Source organism: Lepus europaeus, chromosome 4 (assembly GCF_033115175.1).
Source record: "Lepus europaeus isolate LE1 chromosome 4, mLepTim1.pri, whole genome shotgun sequence".
NCBI classification, from domain to species: Eukaryota; Metazoa; Chordata; class Mammalia; order Lagomorpha; family Leporidae; genus Lepus; species Lepus europaeus.
This window is the reverse complement of record NC_084830.1, coordinates 43,073,086-43,098,606: the sequence shown is the minus strand read 5'-3', so window position 1 is coordinate 43,098,606 and position 25,521 is coordinate 43,073,086. Positions and strand designations below refer to the sequence as shown.

Here is a 25,521-nt window from a genome sequence, read left to right as displayed (position 1 = left end):
ATGGCTTAAAACTCTGACATCCCATCTGAGTGCTGGTTCTAGTCCCTGCTGCTCCATTTCCAATCCAGCTCCCTGATAATGAGCTTGGGAAAGCAGTGGAGGATAACCCATTTACACAGGGCCCCTGCCACCCACATTGGAGACCCAGATGGAGTTCCAGGCTCCTGGCTTTAGCCTGGCTGTCCCAGGCATTTTACCCATTTGGGAAGTCAACCAGTAGATGGAAGAACTGTCTCTTCCTCTCTGTAACTCTGCCTTTAAAATAAGTAAATAAATCAGTCTTTAAAAACATAAAATCACAAGATCAGGGTAGTGTCTAGCCTAGAGTAGGAGCAGGGAGCATCTGGCCTGCAGGCAGTAAAAAGCCCGTGAAACCATCTGGTCTGGCCCTGCCAAGGCAACTGAAAGGCCCTTGGCAGAGAAGTTTCCCAGCCCTGGCCTAGAGGTTATCAGCGTTGTTGGATTCTGAAGTAAATTCTGGTTCCTGACTGCTGGTTTCTGCCACTCATGTGGGAGACCTGGAACGATTTCCCAGTTTGGGAAGAGAACCAGTGGATGGGAGCAGACATGCACGTGTTCTTTCAAATAATTTTTGTACCTCAAATAATTTTTTAAAAAATCTTTATCTCTGGGGCCAGCACTGTGGTGCAGCGGGCTAATGCCCTGGCCTGAAGCGCCGGCATCCCATATGGGCACTGGTTCAAGACCCGGCTGCTCCGTTTCCCATCCAGCTCTCTGCTATGGCCTGGGATAGCAGTAGAAGATGGCCCAAGTCCTTGGGCCCCTGCACCCGCATGGAAGACCTGGAAGAAGCTCCTGGCTCCTGGCTTCGGAGCGGCGCAGCTCCGGCCGTTGCAGCCAATTAGGGAGTGAACCATCAGATGGAAGACTCTCTCTCTCTGCCTCTCCTCTCTCTGTGTAACTCTTTCAAGTAAATTAAATAAATCTTAAACAACAAAAAAAAAAATCTTTATCTCACTAGACTTACAATAAGGAATTGATAATATTAAACATCCATTCAAGATAAAAAAAACCTTGAATAAATTACATATACAAAGAACATACCTCAACATAATAAAGGCTATGCAAACCCAGGGCCAACACACTGAATGCAGGAAAGGCTGACAGCATTTCCTGTAAGATCTGGCACCAGAGAATGGTGTCCACTCTCACTACTCCCATCCATTGTGGTATGGGGAATCTTAGCCAGTGCATTAGGCATAGGAAGAAATAAAAGGCACACAGATAGAAGGAGAGGAGGTCAAATTACCCAGCTGCAGATGACGTTTCTTTACACAGAAAAACCTAAAGGCTTCACCAAAAGCCTCTAAGAAATGATAAATTACAGACTACAAAAATCAGCATTTTTACCAATAACAAACATGCTAAGAATTATAAAAGTATTACTATTCACAGGAACTCCCCCTGCCTCAAAATAAATGGTATAAATCTAGCCAAGCACAGGGAAGACATCTACAATAAAAACTTCAAGATGCTAATGAAAGAAAGTGAAGACAAGAATATGGAAAGACTCCCATGTTCATGGATTGAAAGAATGTTATTAAAATGTACACACTACCCAAAGCAATCTACGGGTTCAATTCAATCTCCATCAAATTACAATTGAGACTCTTCACAGAACTACAGAAAAACCTTCCAAGAGGCATAAGTTAGTGCAAAAAGACCCTGAATAATCAGAGCAATCTTGAACAAAGAGCCAAACTGGAATTATCATACCACCTTATTTCAAGACCTACTACAGGCCAGCACCACGGCTCAATAGGCTAAATCCTCTGCCTGCAGCACCGGCACACCGGGTTCTAGTCCTGGTCGGGGCACCAGATTCTGTCCCGGTTGCCCCTCTTCCAGTCCAGCTCTCTGCTGTGGCCCTGGAGGGCAGTGGAGGATGGCCCAAGTGCTTGGGCCCTACACCCGCATGGGAGACCAGGAGGAAGCACCTGGCTCCTGATTGGTGCAGCCATTTGGGGGGTGAACCAACAGAAGGAAGACCTTTCTGTCGCTCTCTTTCTCACTGTCTAACTCTGCCTGTCAAAAAAAAAAAAAAAAAAAAAAGACCTACTACAGAGCTGTTGTAATCACAACAGTATGGTACTGGCCTAAAAGCCCATATACAGACCATGGAGCAAGATAGAGATTTCAGAAATGAATTCACACATTTACAGCAAAGTGATTCACTACAAAAGTGCCAAAACCATACACTGGAGAAAGGACATTTTCTTCAATACACAATGCTGGAAAAAGCAGATATCCACATGCCTAAGAAAGAAACTTGACCCTTTCTTCCCACGTCTTACTCTGTACAAAAATCTACTCAAAATGGATCCAAGACCTAAATTTAAGACCTCATACAACAAAACTACCAGAAAAAAGTTTAGAGAAAACAGTTAAAGACACTAGCCTATACAATGATTTTTTTGGATACAACCCTTCAAAAATACAGGCAGCCAAAGCAAATGGGATCAGATCAAACTAAGTTTCTGCAAAGCAAAGGGAACAGTCACCACAGTGAAGAGACGATACAAAGGGGAAATATTTACAAACTTTCATCTGAGAAATGCTTAATATCCAGAATACATAAAGAACTTAAAGAACTCAACAAAAACAAAAGACATTTAAGAAATGGGCAAAGGATCTGAATAGCTCCTTCTTGAAGGAAATACAAATGGCCGGTATATGAAAAAAATGCTTAATATCACTAGCCATCAGGTACATAAACACCAACCAAAACCATAATGTGGTACCACCTCATGCTTGTTAGAATGCTCAGTTATTATCAAAAAGACAAAAACCACAGAGGGAGGCTGCATAATGGATATCAAAACACAGAAGTAACATAATGTAGTAGGACAACTAGTTTCCAGTAATATAGAACATTATGGATAAAGTACTGGAAGAGAGGAGCTGGTAAGCACCATACACAAAGAACAGGAAACAGAGGCTGGCTGCCTGGTTGGATCAGTTTATGCAGCATATATATGTTGAAACACTGCACCCCAAAAAATGTGTAAATACATGTTAATACAAAAATTTAACTAAAATAATATTAAAAAAAAAAAAAAAACAAACCACAGGGGCCGGCAGTGTGGTGCAATGGGTTAACGCCTGGCCTGAAGCACCAGCATCCATATGGGCGCCGGTTCGAGTCCCGGCTGCTCCACTTCCAATCCAGCTCTCTGCTATGGCCTGGGAAAGCAGTAGAAGATGGCCAAAGTCCTTGGGCCCCTGCACCCACGTGGGTGACCCAGAAGAAGCTCCTGGCTCCTGGCTTCGCATCAGCGCAGCTCCAGCCATTACAGCCATCTGGGGAGTGAACCATCGGACAGAAGACCTCTCTCTCTGCGTCTCCTTCTCTGTGTAACTCTTTCAATAAATAAATCTTAAAAAAAAAAAAAAAAAAAAAACACACACACACACAATAATGCTGGGGCAGTGAAGAAGAGGGAATCCTCATACATTGTTGGAATGCAAATTACTACAGCCATTTATGGAGAACAGTATGGAAGTTCCTCCCAGAACTAAATAAAAATCGATCTACAATATTACCTAGCTACACCAGTTCGGCACATATATATGTCCAAAGGAAATGAAGTCAGCATAGCAAAGAGATAAGAAATACTGTCACTCTCATGTTTGTTGCAGCACTCCTCACAAAGAGCCAAGACATGGAATCAACCTAGGTGTGCATTAATGGATGGTTAAGAAAATACTGCGTGTACCCCCCCACACACACACACGGAGTATTATTCAGCTGCAGAAAAGAAAGAAATCCTAACAACTACAGCAAAACAGATGGAACTGGATATCATTAAGTAAAAAAAAGCCAGACAGATGAATACCACACCATTCTCTCAGACACCGAAGTTTGAAAACATCCATCTGTACTTGGAATAGCGATTGCTAAAAGAAGGTTGGAATGAGTTACAAAACAGAAGTACAAGTTCTAGTGTTCAACAGCACAATGGAGCAACTATAGTTCACGATAATGTATTAAATACTATATAAAGAACTGGAAGAGAGGGGCTGGTAGGCTCCCAAACAGAGAAACAAGGAAACAGAACTATTAACTGCCTGATTTTATCAGTTTATACTGTATACATATCTTAAAACATGGTGTTGTACCCCATAAAATGTATGAGTATTATAGGTTACTCAAAAAAAAAAAAAAAAAAAAAACCTGGTTTTAATTTTAACAACAAGAATCCTGCACATGAGCTAAGAAGGGTAAGACAGTTTTTATGCTACTAAAGTGATGGTCAGTGATTAAACCAGCTTTGGAGAAAATAAACAGTTTTTAAAGCTCTACTTTTATTACAACTAAAACATGATAATTAAAGCAGAGAAAGGTCCTAAGATCTCCATAAAAGAGTCAGCACACTGTTAATCACTAGCAGACATTAGTCAATTCTACTTACAAAACGAAAACGACTATTTTACCAGATTAGATATGTATTCTGAATTCTGTATTCATACTGTGAGCTCTTTAATAAAGCAATACTGAATAAGGATCCTTCTGTTTCAAATATCTACTTCTGTCTGGCAGTAGCAAGACTATTCTTCACAGTCAAGCCCAAGAACTGATTTTTATTGGAAAGGCTGTCTAAGATGTATTTGAAAGGAGAATGACAGAGTGAAACAGATGGACACAGGCAGAAAAGACAAATCTTTCATCTGCTGATTCACTCCCCAAATGGTCTCATACCATTGGGACCGGGCGGGGTTGGAGCCAGAAGCCTACAATTCCACTTGTGTCTCCTACATGGGTACCAAGGACCCAAATACTTGGGCCACCTTCTACAGCTTCACCGGGGCATTAGCAAGGAGATGCATTAGAAACAGAGCATTTAAGACTCAAAAGTCCAAGCCAATATAAGACGCCAGCTTGGCAAGCAGCAGCTTAACCTGCTGTGCCACAGCACTCCTCCTGTTTGTCCTGAAATCACTTCAACCCGTGGCCCAGGACCAAACTAACTGCACCTAGGATTTTCTCAGTGAAATCAATAAAATATCAGCGCAATGACAGGTGTATTGAAATGTTTAGGAAATACTAAAATCTTAATTATTTTCACGTGACTCATAAATAGCTAAAATCCCCAAGCAATCATGACGCCCTGATTATCAACAGAATAGTGATCAAAGACTTACTGTCCAGTAAGTATTTATTTATTTATCAAGAGAAACTATTCCTTAGCCCGTATAGTTCATGTTTCATAGTTCAGGAACACAGGTCAGTGCCAAACTTCTACAGAATTCAATCCAAAGAAATTCTGCGGAGAAAACAGAATGGCTAAGTTAATGACAAAATCATTCTCTAATAGCCACCATCCTTCAGGTCAGCTGAGATCCGTTCTTCCTAATGCATCCACACTTTGACCACTTACCTTTAGCCCCAGCAGAGGCTCTGCTCAGCTCTGGGGTCCAGGGCCACCTTCCCCCAAGCTCCGGAATCGCCCTGACTCCAAGCACCACATCTATTCTCTCATTATTTACTTTCATTAATAAATTTCGATTTTTTTTTTCCTTCTCAAGCCTACCCTGGCTCCATTCTCACTTTCTTTAAAGAAAGGAAGCTCATCTGTTCCAAACTGTTCCTGTCTCCAAACCTGTTTTTCTTTTTTCTTATTGCTTTTTAAACACAACCAACTTTGACTCAAGAAGAGTAAAAATCCAATAAATATATATATATATAAATTAGCCTAATAAAATCTTGATTTTGAAACAAATTCCCACTGTAGAAATCCTAAAAATTTCAAAGTTAAGAGAAAATAGCGGCCTGTAACGCAGCTCAGTAGGCTAATCCTCCGCCTTGCGGCGCCGGCACACCGGGTTCTAGTTCCAGTCGGGGCACCAGATTCTGTCCCGGTTGCCCCTCTGCCAGGCCAGCTCTCTGCTGTGGCCAGGGAGTGCAGTGGAGGATGGCCCAAGTGCTTGGGCCCTGCACCCGCATGGGAGACCAGGAGAAGCACCTGGCTCCTGCCTTCGGATCAGTGCGATGTGCCGGCTGCAGTGGCCATTGGAGGGTGAACCAACTGCAAAGGAAGACCTTTCTCTCTGTCTCTCTCTCACTGTCTAACTCTGCCTGTCAAAAAAAAAAAAAAAAAGAAAGAAAGAAAAGAAAATAACAATGTTAAGATTATAATGCGGGGCTGGCACTGTGGCACAGCAGGTTAAAGCCCCGGTCTGCAGCGCCAGCATCCCACATGGGCACCAGTTCAAGTCCCAGCTGCTCCACTTCCGATCCAGCTCTCTGCTGTGGCCTGGGAAAGCAGTGGAAAATGGCCCAAGTTCTTGGGCCCCTGCACCCGCGTGGGAGACCCGGAAGAAGCTCCTGGCCATTGTGGCCAGCTGGGGAGTGAACCAGCGGATGGAAGACTTCTCTCTCTACCTCTCCTTCTCTCGCTGTGTAACTCTGGCTTTCAAGTAAATAAATAAATCTTTTTTTTAAAGATTATAATGCAACCAAAATATTTGTTTCCCTTTACCTTTTCCTTATCAACACAAATCATCCTTTATAAAAAAATTTTTAAGTTTCTATTCCATGTCATTTTGTGAATATCATTAGTACTGGATACATCATTCAATGGAATGGGAAAAAAAATCCTAATTTTCAAAACATCAGAATTTCTATTTTACTATGATAAATATACTTTGGATATTTATCTACACATCTACTTTATTTCAGATATCTCCTTTAGGTAAGCAACAAGCTAAATAATGCTGTAGAATCAAATCTTATATTAGGAAAAGTCACTGATAATCTGAATTCCCCTTGGATCTTTTAGAAAACTGATCTAAGTCTAACACAACAGGTCTCCTTCCCCTAGCCCCAGATCTTGGCACTATTTTTACGACAATGCACTTGAAATGACCATTTGGGAAGTCTGCCTGGAAAAATCGAAGATTTTCATTCCCCATGTGACATCAAACTCATTTACAGGGCATAAACCCAGATCGAATGGCAGATATCAATCTTTCAACTCTCTCAATTGTTACTTTACCATTTGTTGAGATTGAATAAAGTGAAATACATGCACAGTAAGATTCCAGAACATGGAACGTCTCATCAGGCACTTAAAACACACTTTAATAGCAGAAGCCTATCAGTCCTTTCCTAGATATACAACCTTAATTTTCACTCTACCAGGAGGGCTGTTGTGAGGCAGGCCAACAAGAAATCTTGGGAAAGCCACCAAGTCGCTGTTTTGCCTTCCAGCAGTCATTTCTGAAAGTGTGATTTTCCTCAGTAACAGCATAATTGTTTTCAACATAAAGCAACTTCATACATCAGTAAGATGGTGAATTTCAAAGCTCCAAACCATTGATGTCACACAGCAAGACCAAATAAACCTATGGACCAGGATAGCTTTGTGAGAACTCTGGAAGCCATCTAAACTTCCGCAACCAAATGAACACCTAACCAAGGACCACCACATTCAAAACAGTAGGGAATTTCTTGGCATTTTTGCGTGTCCTTTCTTCACACTCTCCTTAGTACAGTGCAGCTCGATCAGGAGTTAACAGCCCAATTCTTGGCTCCTCCCTCAGAATAGAAAGTAAAGGGTGGAACTTGCTTGCAACATAACATTACAGCTTGCAGGGGGCTGCCCAAATGACTGGTTTCTACCTTGCCCAACTCAGAGCACTGTTGGGAATGATGGCATAATTTGAATTATCAGGTTGGAAACTGCAGAAAGCAACAGCAGATGCAGAAGCATGAGAGAGTTGTAAGGATACTGAAGACTTACAGGCATCTGTCAGCGAGAGATTGTGGGCAGAAGGAAGCAGGGGTGACACTCGGCAAAGAACGCTAAGCAAAAGTCAGTAGTTGTGTAAGAGGACACTTGAGAAAACCCATGGAGTGATGCCTTTAAAGTATCAGTTTGGGAGCGAGTGTTTAGACTGGCAGTCAGGATGCCTCATCCCATGCCAAGAGTGCTTGGATCAATTCCTAGCTATGGCTCCTGACTCCAGCCTCCTGCCAGTGCAGAACCTGAGAGGCAGCAGTGGCAGCTCAAGTAATTGGATTCCTTTGGGAGTCCCGGATTGCATTCCTGCACCTGCACGGAAACCTAGCCCCAGTTGTCACAGGCCTGTGGAGAGTAAACAATCAAAATCCTCTCAAATAAGGATTTTTGTTTTAAAGGTTTATTTATTTGAAAAGCAGTTAGAGAGATAGAACAAGAGAGACAGCGAGCGAGCAAGCGAGCAAGATCTTCCATCGGCTGGTTCATTCCCCTAAATGGCTCCAACAGCCAGGGCTGGGCCAGGCTAAAGCCAGGAGCTTCATCTGGGTTTCCAACATGTGTACTGTTAATTGTATAGAGGCTCACTTGTACATGGTGATTTCCATTTTCCTTGCTACTTCCAAGATTCCTTAATTTTTGACAGTTTGAGAATGTCTTGGTGTAGCTTGCTTTGGGTTTATCCTACTTGGAGTTTCTTAGAGGGGTATATCCATTTTTGTCTTCAAATTTGGGAAGTCGAACCTTAACATCTTCCAACATGCGTACTGAGGGGCCCAGTCACCTCAACTATCTTCCCCTGCTTTCCCAGGGAGCTAGATCTAAAGTGGAGCAGCCAGTACTCAAACTGGTGCACATACAGGATGCCAGTGGCACAGGAGACGGTTTAACCTGTGCCACAAGGCTGGCCAAAAAAAATGCAAAGCTTTTTAAAAATTTGTTTTATCTATTTGAAAGAAAGATGGAGATCTCACCCACTGCACCACAGCGCCGATCCCTAAAGAAAGATTTTTTGGAAAATTGAGTTTATTTTGGTGTAAACATTTTTTGAAATCCATACAAGAAGTCTCCATGGAAATGTATACTATGAAAAAACTATACAAGGATTTCAAAAATCTTTTCTATCAAAATAGATACCTGGTAATTCCATCTTCCATGAACTTTTTGAAGTACCCTCATTACAGGGAAACGAACAAAAGCATGTACATGGCCCAAGAAGATACACTCCCACAAGAACTGAGAGGACCACCAAGTGTTTGCATCAGACTGACTGTGCAGGCTTTCCCCAGCACAGAACCAGTCTAAGAATGGGCAAAATGGCAGTTTTTCTCAAGTGACCAAATTTCAATAATGGATCACAGGCAAACAAACAAAGAACTAAGACTTAGCCAAAGGAACAAATCAAATCTTCACAACCCTCAAGAAATGTGGGTTCTGGGCCGGCGCTGCGGCTCACTAGGCTAATTCTCCACCTGCGGCGCTGGCACCCCAGGTTCTGGTCGCGGTTGGGGCGCTGGTTCTGTCCCAGTTGCTCCTCTTCCAGTCCAGCTCTCTGCTGTGGCCCGGGAGTGCAGTGGAGGATGGCCCAGGTGCTTGGGCCCTGCACCCGCATGGGAGACCGGGGGTGGGGGGGGTGGGGGGGGGTGTGAGGAGGAACCTGGCTCCTGACTTTGGATCGGCGCAGCACGCCGGCCATAGCAGCCATTTGCGGGGTGAGCCAACAGAGGGAAGACCTTTCTGACTTACTGGACAAAATCTTTAAAACAAATGTCTTAAATTTTGCTAAGGCAAACAAGGAAAGACAACTAGATAAAAATCAGGAAAACAAAATGAGAATATCAACAAAGATAATTACAGAAACGAAGCCAAGCAAGCCAAACCAATCCGGAGCCAAAAATAGAACTTAAAAAAAATTACTAAAAGGGTTTAAGAGCAAACTCAAACAATTAGCAGGAACAATCAGCAAACCTGACAACATCATTTTGAAAACTACAAAATCTGAAGAACAGAAAGAATAAAGAATGAAGGGAACAAACCCTAAGCAACATATAAAAACACCATCCAGAGGACCAACATATGTATTACAGAAATCTCAAAAGAGAAAGGGGCAAAGAGCTTATGTGAAGAGTAATGGCCAAGGGGCTGGTGCTGTGGCGCAGCGGGTTAACGCCCTGGCCTGAAGCACCGGCATCCCATATGGGCATTGGTTCTAGTCCCAGCTGCTCCTCTTCAATCCAGCTCTCTGCTATGGCCTGGGAAGGCAATACAAGATGATCCAAAGTCCTTGGGCCTCTGCACCCATGTGGGAGACCCGGAAGAGGCTTCTGGCTCCTGGCTCCGGCTTCGGATCGGCACGGCTCTGGCTGTTGCGGCCATCTGGGGAGTGAGCTAGAGGTTGGAAGACCTCTCTCTCTCTGTTTCTCCTTCTCTCTCTGTGTAACTCTTTCAAATAAATAAATAAATCTTTAAAAAAAAAAAAAAAAAGAGTAATGGCCAAAAACTTCCCAAATTTGAAGACAAAAATGGATATACCCCTCTAAGAAACTCCAAGTAGGATAAACCCAAAGCAAGCTACACCAAGACATTCTCAAACTGTCAAAAATTAAGGAATCTTGGAAGTAGCAAGGAAAATGGAAATCACCATGTACAAGTGAGCCTCTATACAATTAACAGTGACTGCTCAGTTAAAATTTTGCAGGCCAGAAGGCTGTGGGATGATATATGAAGGCACGTCAAAAAGTGCATGAAAAATGAAAGTAAAAGATGTTTATTTTGGTCCAAAAAAATTGGAAATTCATACAAAAGGCCTTCAAAAAATATTATGTAAATTATCTATACTACGAGTGGGTTTCAAAACTTTTTTAACAAAAATTTACTTTTAATTCCATTTTTCTATAACCTTTTTGACGTACATGCATATTTAAGAGAAAAACAAATTTAATGTTTCTCACATGATGTAGGAGCCTTCAGAAATGAAGAAAATAGAGATAACTACTTTTTTTAAAGTTTTATTTTAAAAAAGACTGATTTATTCAAAGAGTTACAGAGAAGAGGAGACAAAAGGGGTGTGGGGGAGATATCCATCTTCCATCAGCTGGTTCACTCCCCAAATGGCCACCGGGGTCTCCCACGTGGATGGCAGGAGCCCAAACACTTGGGCCATCTTCTACTGCTTTCCCATGTGCACTAGGAGGGAGCTGGATTGGACGTAGAGCAGCTGAGATACGAACCAGAGCTCATATGGTATGCTGGCATTGCAGGGAGAGGATTAACCCGCTGCACAACTCTGGCCCTGAAAAACTGTATTCTTAGGCACAGACATGCATAAGTATGATTGGAGGAAAAGTGCATGATATTTAATAGTAATAAATTAAAAGGAACTTAATAAGGCTTGTTTGTTCAAAATCTTCTCTGTATCCCTTTGTGATGAACTCATATTAAATGGGCTGGATAAGATACCCTCAACTGAGAATACTACATGCAGCAATGTCATCTTTTAAAAATGAGGAGAAAAAGGGGTCAGCATTGTGGTGCACTGGGTTAAGCCACTAGCTGCAATGCTAGCATTCCATATGGGCACCAATTTATGTCCCAGATGCTCTATTTCCAATTCAGCTCCCAGCTATTGGCATAGGAAAAGCAGTGGAAAATAGTGCTGACACTGTGACACAGCGGCTTAAAGCCCTGGCCTGCAGCGCCAGCATCCCATATGGGCGCTGGTTCGCATCTCAGCTTCTCCTATTCTGATCCAGCTCTCTGATAATGTACCTGGGAAAACAAGGGAGGATAGTCAAAGTTGTACCCACATGGGAGACCCAGAAGAAGCTCCTGGCTCCTGGCTTCAGATCAGCTCAGCTCTGGCCATTGGGCCATTTGGGGAGTAAACTAGCAGATGGAAGACCTTTCTGTCTCTCAAATAAATAAAAAATAAATCTTTAAAAAAAGGGGTGGGGAGCAGAAAATGGCCAAGTGTCTGGGTCCCTGACGCATACGTGGGAGACTAGAAGCTCCTAACATCAGCTTGGCCCAGCCCTAGCCATTGCAGCCATCTGTGAACCAGCAGATGGAAATCTCTGTGTCTTCCTCTCTATATACCTGTGACTGTCAAATACTTAAGATTAAAAAAAAGAGGAAAGACACTCCCAGATTAATAAGAGATCATTACCACCAGACCTGCCCTACAAGAAGTGCTCAAGGAAGTCCTTTAAAAAAAAAAAAAAGAAAAGGATACCAGACAGTAACCTGAAGCAATTCAAAAATAAAGTTCCTGGTAAAGGGGATATATAAAAATCTTGTATTATAATTTTGACTCTAAGCCTACTTTCAATTCTTTTTATAGGATTTAAAGGACAAAAGTATAAGAAATAACCATAAAATCTGTGTTAACAGGTATACAACATATGAACACGTAATTTGTGAGGTGGGGATTTAGCTTAAAGATTAAGACAGGCCGGCACCGCAGCTCAATAGGCTAATCCTCCGCCTTGCGGCGCCGGCACACCGGGTTCTAGTCCCGGTCGGGCACCGGATTCTATCCCGGTTGCCCCTCTTCCAGGCCAGCTCTCTGCTGTGGCCCAGGAGTGCAGTGGAGGATGGCCCAAGTGCTTGGGCCCTGCACCCCATGGGAGACCAGAAGAAGCACCTGGCTCCTGCCTTCGGATCAATGTGGTGCGCCGGCCGCAGCAGCCATTGGAGGGTAAACCAACGGCAAAAGGAAGACCTTTCTCTCTGTCAAAAAAAAAAAAAAAAAAAAAGACACCCACATCTCACACTGTACCTGGGTTCAGTTCCCAGCTCTGGTTCCTGACTCCAGCTTGATGCCAATTGAGACCTGGTAAGCAGCAATGATGGCTAAGTAATTAGGTTCCTGCCATCCACATGGGAGACCTGGATAGTTTCCAGCTTCAGCCCTGGCCACTGCAGGCATCTGGGGAGTGAACCAGTAGATGTCTCTTCCTGCATCTCAAATAACTAAATAAATTTTAGAAGACCTAATTTGTTATATCACTAACAAAGTTAGGTCATGGCAATGTAGAATTTATGCAAGCTTTTTTTTTTTTTTGAAATTTATTTGAAAGTCATAGTTACACAGAGAAAGAAGGAGAGAGGGAGAGAGAGACAAAGAGAGGTCTTCTATCTGCTGGTTCACTCCCCAACTGGCCACAATGGCTGGAGCCGCACTGATCTGAAGCCAGGATCTAGGAGCTTCTTCCAGGCCTCCAACATGGGTGCAGGAGCCCAAGGACCTGGGCCATTCTTCTACTGCTTTCCCAGGCCACAGCAGAGAGCTGGATCGAAAATGGAGCAGCCAGGACTCGAACCAGCACCCATAGGGGATGCTGGCACTTCAGGCAGCAGCTTTACCTGATATGCCACAGCGCCGGCCTCTATGCAAGCTTTTGAGTGAGATCAAATGGTACATTCAAAATAGATGCACTAACATGTTCATGTAATCCACAAAGAAAATGAGGAATACACATAAAAGTAAGAGAATTGAAACATACCACTAAAAATAATCAATAAGGCAGGCAGGAAGGAAGCAAAGAATTTTAAAAAGTTGTAGGACACATAGAAAACAATGTGACTGTAGTATGTCTTACCCTATCAGTAATTATTTTAAATGTAAATGGATTAAACTCCTAATCAAAAAATAAATAGTGGGGTCAACATAGTGGCAACAGTGGATAAGCCGCTGTTTGAGAGAGAAGCATCCCAAATTAGCACAGGTTCAAGTCCTATCTATTCTGCTTCCCATATAACTCCCAGCTAACACTCCAGGGAAAGCGACAGAAGAGGACTAAGCTCTGGAGCCTCCGTCACCCATGTGGGAAATCCAGATGGAGTCCAGGCTTCTGACTATGGCCTGGCACAGCCCTAGCTGTTGTGGCCATTTGGGGAGTGAACCAGCAGATGAAAGATCTCTTTCAAATAAATCTTTACAAAAACAGCAGAATGGATTAAAAAACTGAATCCACTAGTAATATACTGTCTCTAAGAGATCCACTTTAGGCTTAAGAACACACACATGCTGAAAGTTAAAGGATGGGGAAAAAAATTCTACACAAATAATCAAAAGAGAACAAGGATGGCTAACTCAGTATCAGACAAAATAGATATTAAGCCAAAGCATCTTACAAAAGGGACATTATATGATAAAGTCAATTTACCAAGAAGCAATTAATTTGTAAATACACACATGCACCGAGTAATAGCGACCCAAATGAACAAACAACTCAAAGGAGAAGTAGCTCCACAATAGGTGGACACTAGAATTCAGTGACCAGACAGAAGCTCCATGAGCAAACAGAGGACTTCAGCAACACTCTATAAACCACTGGATCTAACTAAACATTCTACCCAATAGCAGTATATATTTTTTTCATGTGCACATGGAGTGTTCTCCATAACATCCTAAATGTTAGGCCACAAAACAGTCTTGACAAAAATAAAGGAAGTCATACAAAGTATTTTATTCTGATCAAAACAGCATGAAGCTGTAAGAGCAAAAAAAAAAAAGCAGGAAAATCCATAAATATGTTGAAAACACACTATCAGGGCCGGCGCTGCGGCTCACTAGGCTAATCCTCCACCTGCGGTACCGGCACCCTGGGTTCTAGTCCCTCCTCTTCCACTCCAGCTCTCTGCTGTGACCCGGGAAGGCACCAGAGGATAGCCCAAGTGCTTGGGCCCTGCACCCGCATGGGAGACCAGGAGGAAGCATCTGGCTCCCAGCTTCGGATTGGTGCAGCGCGCCAGCCGTAGCAGCCATTTTGGGGGTGAACCAACGGAAGGAAGACCTTTCCCTCTGTCTCTCTAACTCTGCCTGTCCAAAAAACAAAACAAAACAGAAACAAAAACCACACTATCAACCGATGAGTCAGAAATGAAATGTCACAAGGCAATTTAACAATCCAGTTAACAGCCTAGCTTTATACCTTAAGAAATCAAAACAAGGCACACTAAATGCAAAGCTAGCATAAGGAAGAAAAGACAGATTAACAGTAAAAAATTAATAGAGAAAAGGAAAGATATCCCATGTTCAGGGGTTACAATACTTAATATTGTTAACATGTCTAGGGGCCAGCGCTGTGGCGCACAGCAAGTAAAGCTACCGCCTGCAGTGCCAGCATCCAATATGGGCACCAGTTCATGTCCCGGCTGCTCTACTTCCAATCCACCTTTATGCTATGGTCTGGGAAAGCAGTGGAAGATGGCAGAAGTCCTTGGGTCCCTGCACCTGTTTGAGAGACCTGGAAGAGGCTTGAGGTTCCTGACTTCGGATCAGCCCAGCTCCAGCTGTTGCGGCCAGAGTGAACCAGCAGATACTTTCTCTTTCTCTGTAACTCTGCCTTTCAAGTAAATAAGTAAAAAAAAAAAAAAAAAAAAAAAAAAAAAAGAGAGATGTCTAGGCCAGCACGGCGGCACAGTAAGTTAATCCTCTCTGCCTGTCGCAACGGCATCCCATGTGGGCCCTGATTCTAGTCCTGGCTGCTCCTCTTCCAATCCAGCTCTCTGCTTATGGCCTGGGAAAGCAGTGGAAGATGGCCCAAGTGCTTGGGCCCCTGCACCTGCGTGGGAGACCTGGCAGAAGCTCCTGGCTCCAGATCAGCACAGCTCCAGCCGTTGCAGCCAACTGAGGCATGAACCAGCGGATGGAAGACCTCTTTCTCTGCCTCTCCTTCTTTCTCTGTGTAACTCTGCCTTTCAAATAAATAAATCTATTTTTAAAAAGTCTTTAAAAAGATGTTTAAAAAAGTAATCTATATATTTAATGTAATATCTAATAAAATCTAATGACTTTTGGAGAAAAATCCAGGGACTAGCACCGTAGCATAGCAGGTAAAGCCTCTGCCTGTAGTGCCAGTACCCCATATAGGCACCAGTTCCAGTCCCAGCTGCTCCACTTCCGATCCATCCCCCTGCTAAAGTGCCTGCGAAAGCAGCAGCAGATGGCCCAAGTGCTTGCGCCCCTGCACCCACATGGAAAACCCAGAGGAAGCTCCTGGCTCCCAATCAGCCCAGCTCCAGCAGTTGCAATCATTTGGGAAGTAAACCAGCAGATAGAATCTCTTAACTCTGCCTTTCACAGCCGGCGCCACAGCTCACAAGGCTAATCCTCTGCCTGCGGCACCGGCACCCCAGGTTCTAGTCCCGGTTGGGGCGCCGGATTCTGTCCCGGTTGCTCCTCTTCCAGTCTAGCTCTCTGCTGTGGCCCAAGAGGGCAGTGGAGGATGGCCCAAGTGCTTGGGCCCTGCACCCGCATGGGAGACCAGGAGAAGCACCTGGCTCCTGGCTTCGGATCAGCACAGCGCACCAGCTGTAGCAGCCATTTGGGGGGGGTGAACCAACGGAAGGAAGACCTTTCTCTCTGTCTCTAACTCTGCCTATCGATAAAAAATAAAAAAATCACTTCAACCAACATTAAAAAAAAAAAAGAATCTCGGCCGGCGCCGCGGCTCAATAGGCTAATCCTCCGCCTTGCGGCGCCGGCACACCGGGTTCTAGTCCCGGTCGGGGCACCGATCCTGTCCCGGTTGCCCCTCTTCCAGGCCAGCTCTCTGCTGTGGCCAGGGAGTGCAGTGGAGGATGGCCCAAGTGCTTGGGTCCTGCACCCCATGGGAGACCAGGAGAAGCACCTGGCTCCTGCCATCGGATCAGCGCGGTGCGCCGGCCGCAGCGCGCCTACCGCGGCGGCCATTGGAGGGTGAACCAACGGCAAAAGGAAGACCTTTCTCTCTGTCTCTCTCTCTCGCTGTCCACTCTGCCTGTCAAAAAAAAAAAAAAAGAATCTCTAACTCCACCTTTCAAATAAATAAATAAATAAATAAATCTTTTAAAAAAAGCTTTCACTACTCAATTGAAAAAACAACCCAACTGAAAAATCAATCAGGCAACAGACTTGAATAAACTTTTCTTCACAGAAGATACATAAATGGACAATCAGTGCATGAAGAGATGCTCAACACTGCAAATCATTAGGGAATGGCAAATCAAAACCACAAGGAGATACCACCTTACCCCTATAAGGAAGGCTACTATCAAAAGAAAAAAAAGGGGGGGTGGTGGTTTGAGGCTAATGCTGTGGCACAGTAGGTAAGAATCCACCTGTGACGCTGATATCCCACAAGCACACCGGCTTGAGTCCCGGCTGCTCCACTTTCAAACCAGCTCTCTGCTATGGCCTAGGAAAGCAGTGGAACATGGACCAAGTGCTTGGGCCCTTACACCCCTGTGGAAGACCTGGAAGCAGCTCCTGGCTGCAGGCTTCTGATTGGCTTAGCTCTGCCACTGTTGTAGCCATCTGGGGAGTGAACCAGTGGATAGAAGACCTTTCTCTCTGTCTCTCCCTCTCAGGTTAGGTCACCACTTGGACACAGACATCCCATTTAGGAGTTCCCAGGAGTAAGTCCTGCCTCTGCTTACAATCCAACCTACTGCTAATGCACCTGGGAGTACTTGGGTTTCTGCTCCAACATGGGAGACTGGGATAGAGTTTCTGGATTCTGACTTCAGCCTGGCCCAACCACATGTTACTGGCCTTTGGGCAGTGAACCAACAGGTGAGAGCTCTGTCTTTGTCTCTCATTCTTTTAAATCAATCAATAAATCTTAAAACATATCAATACACACAAAGCAGCAAGTGCTTTCCAAGATGTGGAGAAATCAGAACCCTTTGTGCAGTGTTAGCAATATAAATTGCAGCCAATATGGGGAGAAAAACATGAAAAACTTTACTATTACAATCTAGCAACTCCACTTCTGAGCATATATCCCAAAGAACTGAAAGCAAAGTCTTGAAGAGATATGTTCATAATGGTAGAAGTAAGCCCAAGTGTCTGAGAAATGAATAGCTAAAGAAAATAAGATATATACACAAAATGGAGTATTATTCAGTCCCAAAAAGAAATTAAGTTCTGGTACAAGCTAGAACATGCCTGACTCTAGAGCATTATGCCAAATTTAAAAAAAAAAAAAGCCGGCCAAAAACAGACCAATGTTGTGGGACCGCACTTACATGAGGTATCTAGAGCAGTCACATCCAGAGACGGTAGAACACTGGCTGCTAGAGCTTAGGAAAGGGTACCCGGGAGTAGCTGTTTAATGGTATAGACTGAAGAGAGTTCTGGAGACTGGCTGTACAACAATGTGAAACTACTTACCGCTAATTAAAATGGTAAGATGGTAAATTGTAAAATTAAAAGGGCTAAGATGGTGAATTATATGCTATTTGCATTTTACCAAAATTAAAGACATCTTTAAGAAAAGTTAATTTCAAAAGACCACATTACCTTTACATCCCAAATCACTTTGCACTCTGGAAGATACCAGCTTTCTTCATCTCCTCAAAATCTTTCATGGAATCATAATTTCTGTAGAAATCTGCGTATGCCTTCTTTCTTGGTTCCGCCACTGCAAACTAAAAAGTAACAGCCTAATAGAGTTTTCCAGATTATTGGAAACTTAGTAACTGAAAGCAAGGTAAATAATAAAATGTTTGTGTCAACCTTTTAATGTGAACCCTACATTTCTTCTGACAAAGGGTGAAAGAGGTGACAAATCAAAGGAAAAACAGTTTCATAGAAATATACCTTGGCTAGAACAGATTATACCTTTTTCTGGGTGTGTTTTGTGGGAGAGGGGTACAGACTGGCAAATGCCAGAGGATGAGACTCAAAAAGATCAGAGAGAAAATAGGGCAGCCTTCCCTATAGCAAAGCCTAAATATGCCACTCATGAGGTACAATGAAATATTCTGATTCCGTTTACAACACAATATGAATTTCAGAGGAATCTGAAATTGATGTGGTAACTATTTGCCACCTGTGAAAGGCACAAGAAACTTTCCATCTGCAAGAAGACTTTAGGGTAATTTATACCACAACACAGGAGAGCTTGTGTAAGTCCTCAGACTAGACACTGACCTCATCTACAAATAATCATGATGGCTACTAATCACTTCCAGAAAAATAAACTCCTGAACCTGCAAAGTCTATAGCATCATCAAGGAAAAGGATGGGAGGAAAGGGTTATGTTCATTTTTTTATTCTTTTGAGGGCTCTGTATAAGGGAGAGGTCAATGGAAAAAACAACAAAGATTCAAGAAAGAAATGGAGACCTTAAGTGACTTGATCAAGGAAGGGGGCCAACGTTATAGCACAGCAGGTTAAGTCACTGTTCAAGTAGCAGCTGCTCCACTTCCAATGCCCCTGGGAAAGCAGCAGCAAATTGCCCACGGGTCGGGCGCTATGGTAACTTTCAATCCATAGGTGGCACAGTATGAAGGTGCCAGTCTGTGCTAATTCCTCCCAATCCCATACAGAACTGCCTTCCCCATTCCTCTGCCATGGGCTAGACTGCGTTCTTTCAAAATTCATGTGTTTAGGCCTTACCTCCCAGTACCTCAGAACCTAACCATATGAAGAAACAGGTTTTCAAAGCGGTAAATCATTAGAAATCGATCGTACCTTATACAGAGCTGCAACGCTCAAGGACACGGCAAAGGCTCCAACAATATGAAAGCGCAGGCGTTTGGCCAGAAGGCCCCGCATCTGAGGTTTCGCCAAAGCACTGGGCGCCATGCTAGTTCTTGTCCTTCGTAGGTCAAAGGAAAGAAAACCTTAGGACCAACACGGTAGCGAGGGGACTCCTAAGCATGATGCCTGTCCGACCGTCTGGAGAGACGCTCAGGACCACAGGCCACTGACTCCGCCCACAAAGCCCGGGGTGGCCCGGGGTGGCCCGGGGTGGCCTCCATCTTCCCGTCCCCCAGCCCAAATGCTGAACCACCACCCAACTGAAGGCCAAACAGCAGCACCACACCTTTCAAGGGGAGCCACACCCGTGGCCAATGAGCAAAAACTTCCAGAATCTCCCCCAGCTGTAGGAGAGATACGCAGGCGTGCAAACTCCTTTACAGCCCCCCCTCTAGACCTCCTACGGCTATTCTACCTCGCCGCCGCCAACCCTGTGAGCTACGAGGTGCGGGGGGTTTCCAGGCTCGCACAAAATGATCAACACTGCGACCGGAACCCGGCAGTTACCTCGAGGGCCCTTGACTGCTCCTTAGTGCGGCCCCAGCCGGGGACGGTCCCTGCGGACCTGCGGCCCCCGGGGGAGACCGCGCGGGAGTGTGCAGGTGAAACCGATCTGCCTGCCTACATCACAGGGAGGCTGCGGAAGCCCACCTGCGACGGGCCAGGCGCCCCTCCCCAGCTCCATGCCCAACGCGGCAGCCAGCGGGCCCCGGCCGAGCGCCGACACTGCGGGCTGACCCTGAGCCTCTCCACCCGCCAAACACTGGGCACGGGCAGGGCAGATGACCTGACCAAGGTCACAGCGACTACAGCGGGAGCTGGAAGCCGGCCAGCTGACTCCGAAGCCTGCAGGTTCCTCGGGGCCCCTGCGCCCAACTCGGCTTCCGTGGGGCCGCCTCAGCCCACCCGGTCCGCCGCCCGCCGCCCTCCGGAGGTCGCCGAGGGGCGAGCGGAGGTCGACGCGGATGGGAGGTCCCAGGCTCCACCGCGACGGAGCTGCGGAGTCGCGACTCAACTCCGAGGCAGAGAGAACGGCAGACACCAGGTCTGAGGACCGAAACGCTGAAAGAGACAGCGACCAGACTCACCTCCACACCAACGTCCTTCCCGGTTGCTAGAGAAATGGACGACACGCCGGTACTGCGCAGGCGCATAAGGGAATTCGCGAAGAGGCTCCGGCGACGGTAGCCGAGAGAGTCCAAACCTAGCGCGATTCCGGTCGTTCTCGTTCTCAAGTGAAGTTCATCCGCTTGTTCGGTTTCTTGTGTGATCTAGGAAAAATAGGACTTGACTTCCTAAAACGGATTATTTAGTACATTGGAAGTATTAATCTTTCTAATAACAGGGTTATGAAATTACTAGGGAATTAAGAGATATTTAATATGTGAAAAAAAAGTGAATGTACTCTTAGAAATGCACCAGCAATCCTCCTGGGCCCAAGAATTGCCGAAATTATGTGCACAAATGAGCGGGTTTTTGTTTTTAAGACTTATTTATTTATTTATTTGAAAAACAGGGTTTACAGAGAGAGGGGCGGGGAGAAATAGATCTTCCATCTGCTTCCCAAATGGCTGCAACAGCCAGAGCTGAGCCAGATGGAAGCCAGGAACTTCTTCCTGGTCTCCCATGCAGGTGCAGGGACCCAAAGACTGCTCTCTCAGGCACACTAGCAGGGAGCTGGATGGGAAGTGGAGAAGCCGGGGCAAGAACCGGCACCCATATGGGATGCCAGCATTGCAGGAGGCGGCTTTACCCACCATGCCACAAACCAGCATTTTCATTCTAGCCACTGTTACCCAAGTAGCCGTTTGGTTTGTGCAAACGGTGAATGGCTGTCTTCTAGGAGCTCACGTCTAACAGACTGAGTCAGACACAGAGGTTATTACCAATCCCTTGCAGCAGGCACTCCACAGAGATGTGACCCAGCCACTGCAGAAGCGGTTATCCGCCTGACACAGCTGAGCAAGTTTTGGTTGGAAGGGCTGAGGCTTTTATTAAAAGACAAGTGTTTTGCAGGAAGGCAAATGAAAATTTGCAGAAAGTGGGGTAGGAGGGCAAGGCTCATGTGCCTTAGGGATATCAGGCTCAGCTTTTATTGAAATTACCTAGATTTGCAAGGTGTTAAGTCAATTTAGCAAGCAGTGCAGAAGATAAAACTGGGACATAAAGGACACACGGCACAGATTCAACAAAGATTAAGTGACTTCGATGTGCCAGGAACAGATCTGCCAAGAGAGGTATTCTTTTCAGGTAGTCTCTGTCTTCAACTGGACACTCTGGGGGAGTCAAACCTTTCAGACACACAGAAGAGTGCTGAGTCATTAGTGGGTTTGGACCTCAACAATATTTTTTTCAGGCCTCGTGTCAAGGGCTTACCTAGCTGAAAGTTTACAAGGAATTTGCCCAGGTGGAAGATAATGTGTTCCCACTCTCTCTCCACCCCACACACACATCACTGGCCTAGAGAACAAGCAGTAAATTTCACAGTTAACCACGATTAGTGTGTATTGAAACCATCAGGGAAGATATGGAAAACATGGAAGCAGAGCTGCATCTCTAATGGAAAAGTGGAGAAATCAGAGACAACACAGTCAGGGCACACAGCCTAATATATTAGTCTGCTTTTGTTCCTACAACTGAAATACCCAAGCAAGCAGAGAACAAGCAGGCCAAACCTGAACACAAGTCAATCTTCTAGAGACAACTTCTCTCCCAGAGTACATGACCTAAACACTCCCCACCAGATCCACCTCTCAGATGCCATCATTAGATCAAGTCTCCACCCTGAATCCACTGAGACTAAAGTTTAAACATCTGTGTGGGTTTGGGGAGACAAGTCCTACTCAGCCTACAGCACCTGGCCTGCATGTAGTACTGAGTGGTTGTTTAGGAACAGTAGTTAGGGAAACCTGGATCCAATCACAGTGAGCACAGTGAGTGATGGAAGGTGGTAGGTGACTGGAACCTGAATGATGGAGGTGAGCAGAGATGTGGTTGCTATGCAGTAATTCTGTTCTGGAGACTAATAGGCCTGGATTTGAGTCCAGCTCACTATCTCCTACCTGGCAAATTTCCTTAAGAAAAAAAAAATATTTATTTTAAAGTAGAGCATCAGGAAAAGTAAGGGGGGGTAAAGAGAAACATCCTCCACCCACTGATTCACTCCTCAAATGGCAGCAACAACCAGGGCCAGGCCAGGCCAAAGCCAAGAGCCAGAAACTTCATCTGGATCTCTGGCATGGGCAGCAGGGGCCCAACATCTGACCCGTCATCCACCACCTTCCCAGTTTCACCGACAGGAAGCCGGAGAGAAAGCAGAGCAACTGGAATTCAAACCAGAACTCTGACATAGAATGCTGGAGTCACAAGTGAAAGTTTAACCTGTTGTGCCACAATGCCAGCTCCTTTTGGTAGATTTCTTAATCTTTGTAAATCTGCTTTATCCTCTAACATGGTACCCTCTTTGTTGGGTTGCAGTGCAAATTAAATGGGATAATGCATGTATGGTGTTTGATAAATAGATGCTTTAAATATGCATTCCTCATTCTGTCCTTTTAGCCAGCCCCGCCTGCCTGCCTGCCTGCCCTCCTTCCCTCTTTCCTTCCTTATCTCTTTCTTGTAGTAGCAGTACCTGATTGTCTTCCCAGGAATCAACCCTTCTTCACTTCCAACACTGGATTCTAGAAGAGTCAAACCCTATTCCAATTGGACATATGACTCACAAGTGGCTAAACAGTGTAGCCCATCCCTCTGGCCACAGTAGTTTAGTGAAGATGAGCATGGGACTCTGGTCAATGAAACTTAGTTCTAGAAGTTTTGCTCAAAATACTGGGGGAGGCCAGCGCCGTGGCTCACTTGGCTAATCCTCCACCTGCAGCGACGGCACCCCAGGTTCTAGTCCCAGTTGGGGTGCCGGGTACTAGTCCCAGTTACTCCTCTTCCAGTCCAGCTCTGCTGTGGCCCAGGAAGGCAGTGGAGGATGGGCCCTGCACCCACATGGGAGGCCAGGAGGAAGTACCCGGCTCCTGGCTTTGGATCAGCATAGCACCAGCCGTAGTGGCCATTAGGGGAGTTAACCAACAGAAGGAAGACCTTTCTCTCTGTCTCTTTCTCACTGTCTATAACTCTCTGTCTCTGTCTTTCTCTCTCTCACTGTCTAACTCTACCTGGCCAAAAAAAAAAAAAAATACTGGGGGAAAAGATTTTCTCAGCAAGACAGGGGGTGGGGGACAGTGTTGGGTGATGACATAGGAGTCTTTTTTTTTTTTAAGATTTATTAATTTATTTGTGAGGTAGAGTTACAGATAGAGAGAGGGAGAGACAAAGAGAGAAAGAGTGGTCTTCCATCCATTGGTTCACTCCCCAAAGGGCCTCAATAGCCAGAGCTGGGCTGATCCGAAGCCAGGAGCCAGAACCTTCTTCTGGGTCTCCCACGTGGGTGCAGGGGCCCAGACCCTGGGGCTATCTTCCACTGCTTTCCCATGCCATAAGCAGAGAGCTGGATCGGAAGAGGAGCAGCCTGGACACAAACTAGCACCCATATGGGATGCTGGCATCACACGTAGAGGCTTAGCCTACTACACCACAGCACTGGCCCTGGAAGGTAGGAGTCCTGCAGATCTTTGAGAGTATGAAGCCAGAGCGTATTGTGTGCCTTTAATGTGTCAGGCACTGTTTTGGTGAACAAATGCTATAAACAGCCCGTCTTCCTGAAGCTTAGATTCTGGAGGGGCTGAAGGAAACCAAGACACATCACATGGAAATAATTACAATGAAAAAAAAGGAGAGTAGAGTGGGGTAAAAGAAGTTTGTGTGAAGAGGTCTCCCTTGATGCTGGAAAGTTGAGAATTACTGTAGCAATCTGACTTGAGCCCATGGCTTACACTAGAAGCAAACAAGGCTCAGTAGATGGGCTTGTTTCGCTTGGCCTTAAGGAATAAACTAGACTGTCTGCTGGAATATACTGAGATTTAGATTTCAGTTCTACAGGGACAGTTCTTAAATCAGCTGTGCCGTGAACAAGGATTTGCATCTAAAATCTTGGAGGATTAGCCTCCTGGGTTCAATTCCAGACCTCTGCTCCTATCTGCTAATGCAGTCCCTGGGAAACAGGGCAATGGCTTATACAATCAGGTTCCTGTCGCCCACATGAAAGACCTGGATTGAGTTCCTTGCTCCCCGTTCTGGGTTTGGCCCAGCCTTGGCCATTGTGGACATTTGGAAAAGAACCAGTGAATGGGCACGCCCTCTCTATCCCTGACACAAAAATAATTTTAAATATTCAAATAAAATGTTATGTATTAGAAAGTGCAATAAAATGCAAATCTCAACTAGCCATAAGGGTAAATGCTCCAGGAACCACATTAAAAAGCAAACAAACACAAGTGAAATTGATTTTAATACTTCTAGTCAAATATAGCCAAAATAGTATTCAATATGTAATCAAAAGTAAACATTAGATGTTTTATTTTCTCGTTCCATACTAAGGCTTTGAGACTAATAATAATAATCACATGAGAGAAACAGACATCCTTGTTTTTCAGACAACAAATCTGAGAGTCGTAGTGGTGAAATAGGACTAGAATCTGCAGTATGGGGCCCCAAGGGTTCCCTCCCATAGCAAGACTGTGGAGAGCACCTTCAAAGAACCAAATCTGTCTCGACACCATCCATTAGTCTACAGGGAGTAGCACACCTACTGTGTGCTCCGTGGTGTTGTCCCTAATGGCTGAGAGGACGGTGCCCAGCAGCCACTGAGGGCGACTCTTCAAAGCAGATCATTTTGCAGTCTTAAGTTTCTGTTAGTTGTGGAAAGATACCCTCCTAGGTTCTAACTCGGAAAAATCTAAGGTTATTTATAATCAAGCTAATAGTGGAGAGATCTGAGCAGTAATGAAGTTCCACATGTTGCTGCTCCTTCGGGCATTTCAGAGCCAGTAGTTCAGAGACGTTTCCCAGAATCGGGCTGGCTGACATCAATCACAGAAGCTCTACCCAGAGATGTCCTGGAGTGATAAAGGCCCTTGTGGAATGAAGCTGTTAAATCAAAGAGTCATGTTAAACTTGACTGCATTAAAAATAGAGACAGCGTGAAAGAATCAAAGTGTACGCAAAGGGGAAAACCATCAGGAAAGGGAAGGAAAATACCACACTTGAACTTCTGAGAGGATATAACAAAGTCAAAAGACATAAATTATTCTAAGATAGGATGCTTGATAATGATTTTTT

General features: G+C 44.9%; 1 protein-coding gene across 1 annotated transcript; it reads right to left on the bottom strand.

The window, feature by feature from the left end:
• Positions 1-5,159: 5,159 nt before the first annotated feature.
• Positions 5,160-20,451, bottom strand: LOC133758324 (cytochrome c oxidase subunit 6C). Its single transcript, XM_062189490.1, has 4 exons — positions 20,382-20,451; positions 19,225-19,351; positions 18,049-18,176; positions 5,160-5,285 (listed from the first exon to the last, which is right to left on the bottom strand). The coding sequence occupies exons 2-3, from the start codon at positions 19,336-19,338 to the stop codon at positions 18,063-18,065; spliced, it is 228 nt and encodes a 75-aa protein (XP_062045474.1). The 5' UTR covers positions 19,339-19,351; positions 20,382-20,451; the 3' UTR covers positions 5,160-5,285; positions 18,049-18,062.
• Positions 20,452-25,521: the final 5,070 nt, after the last annotated feature.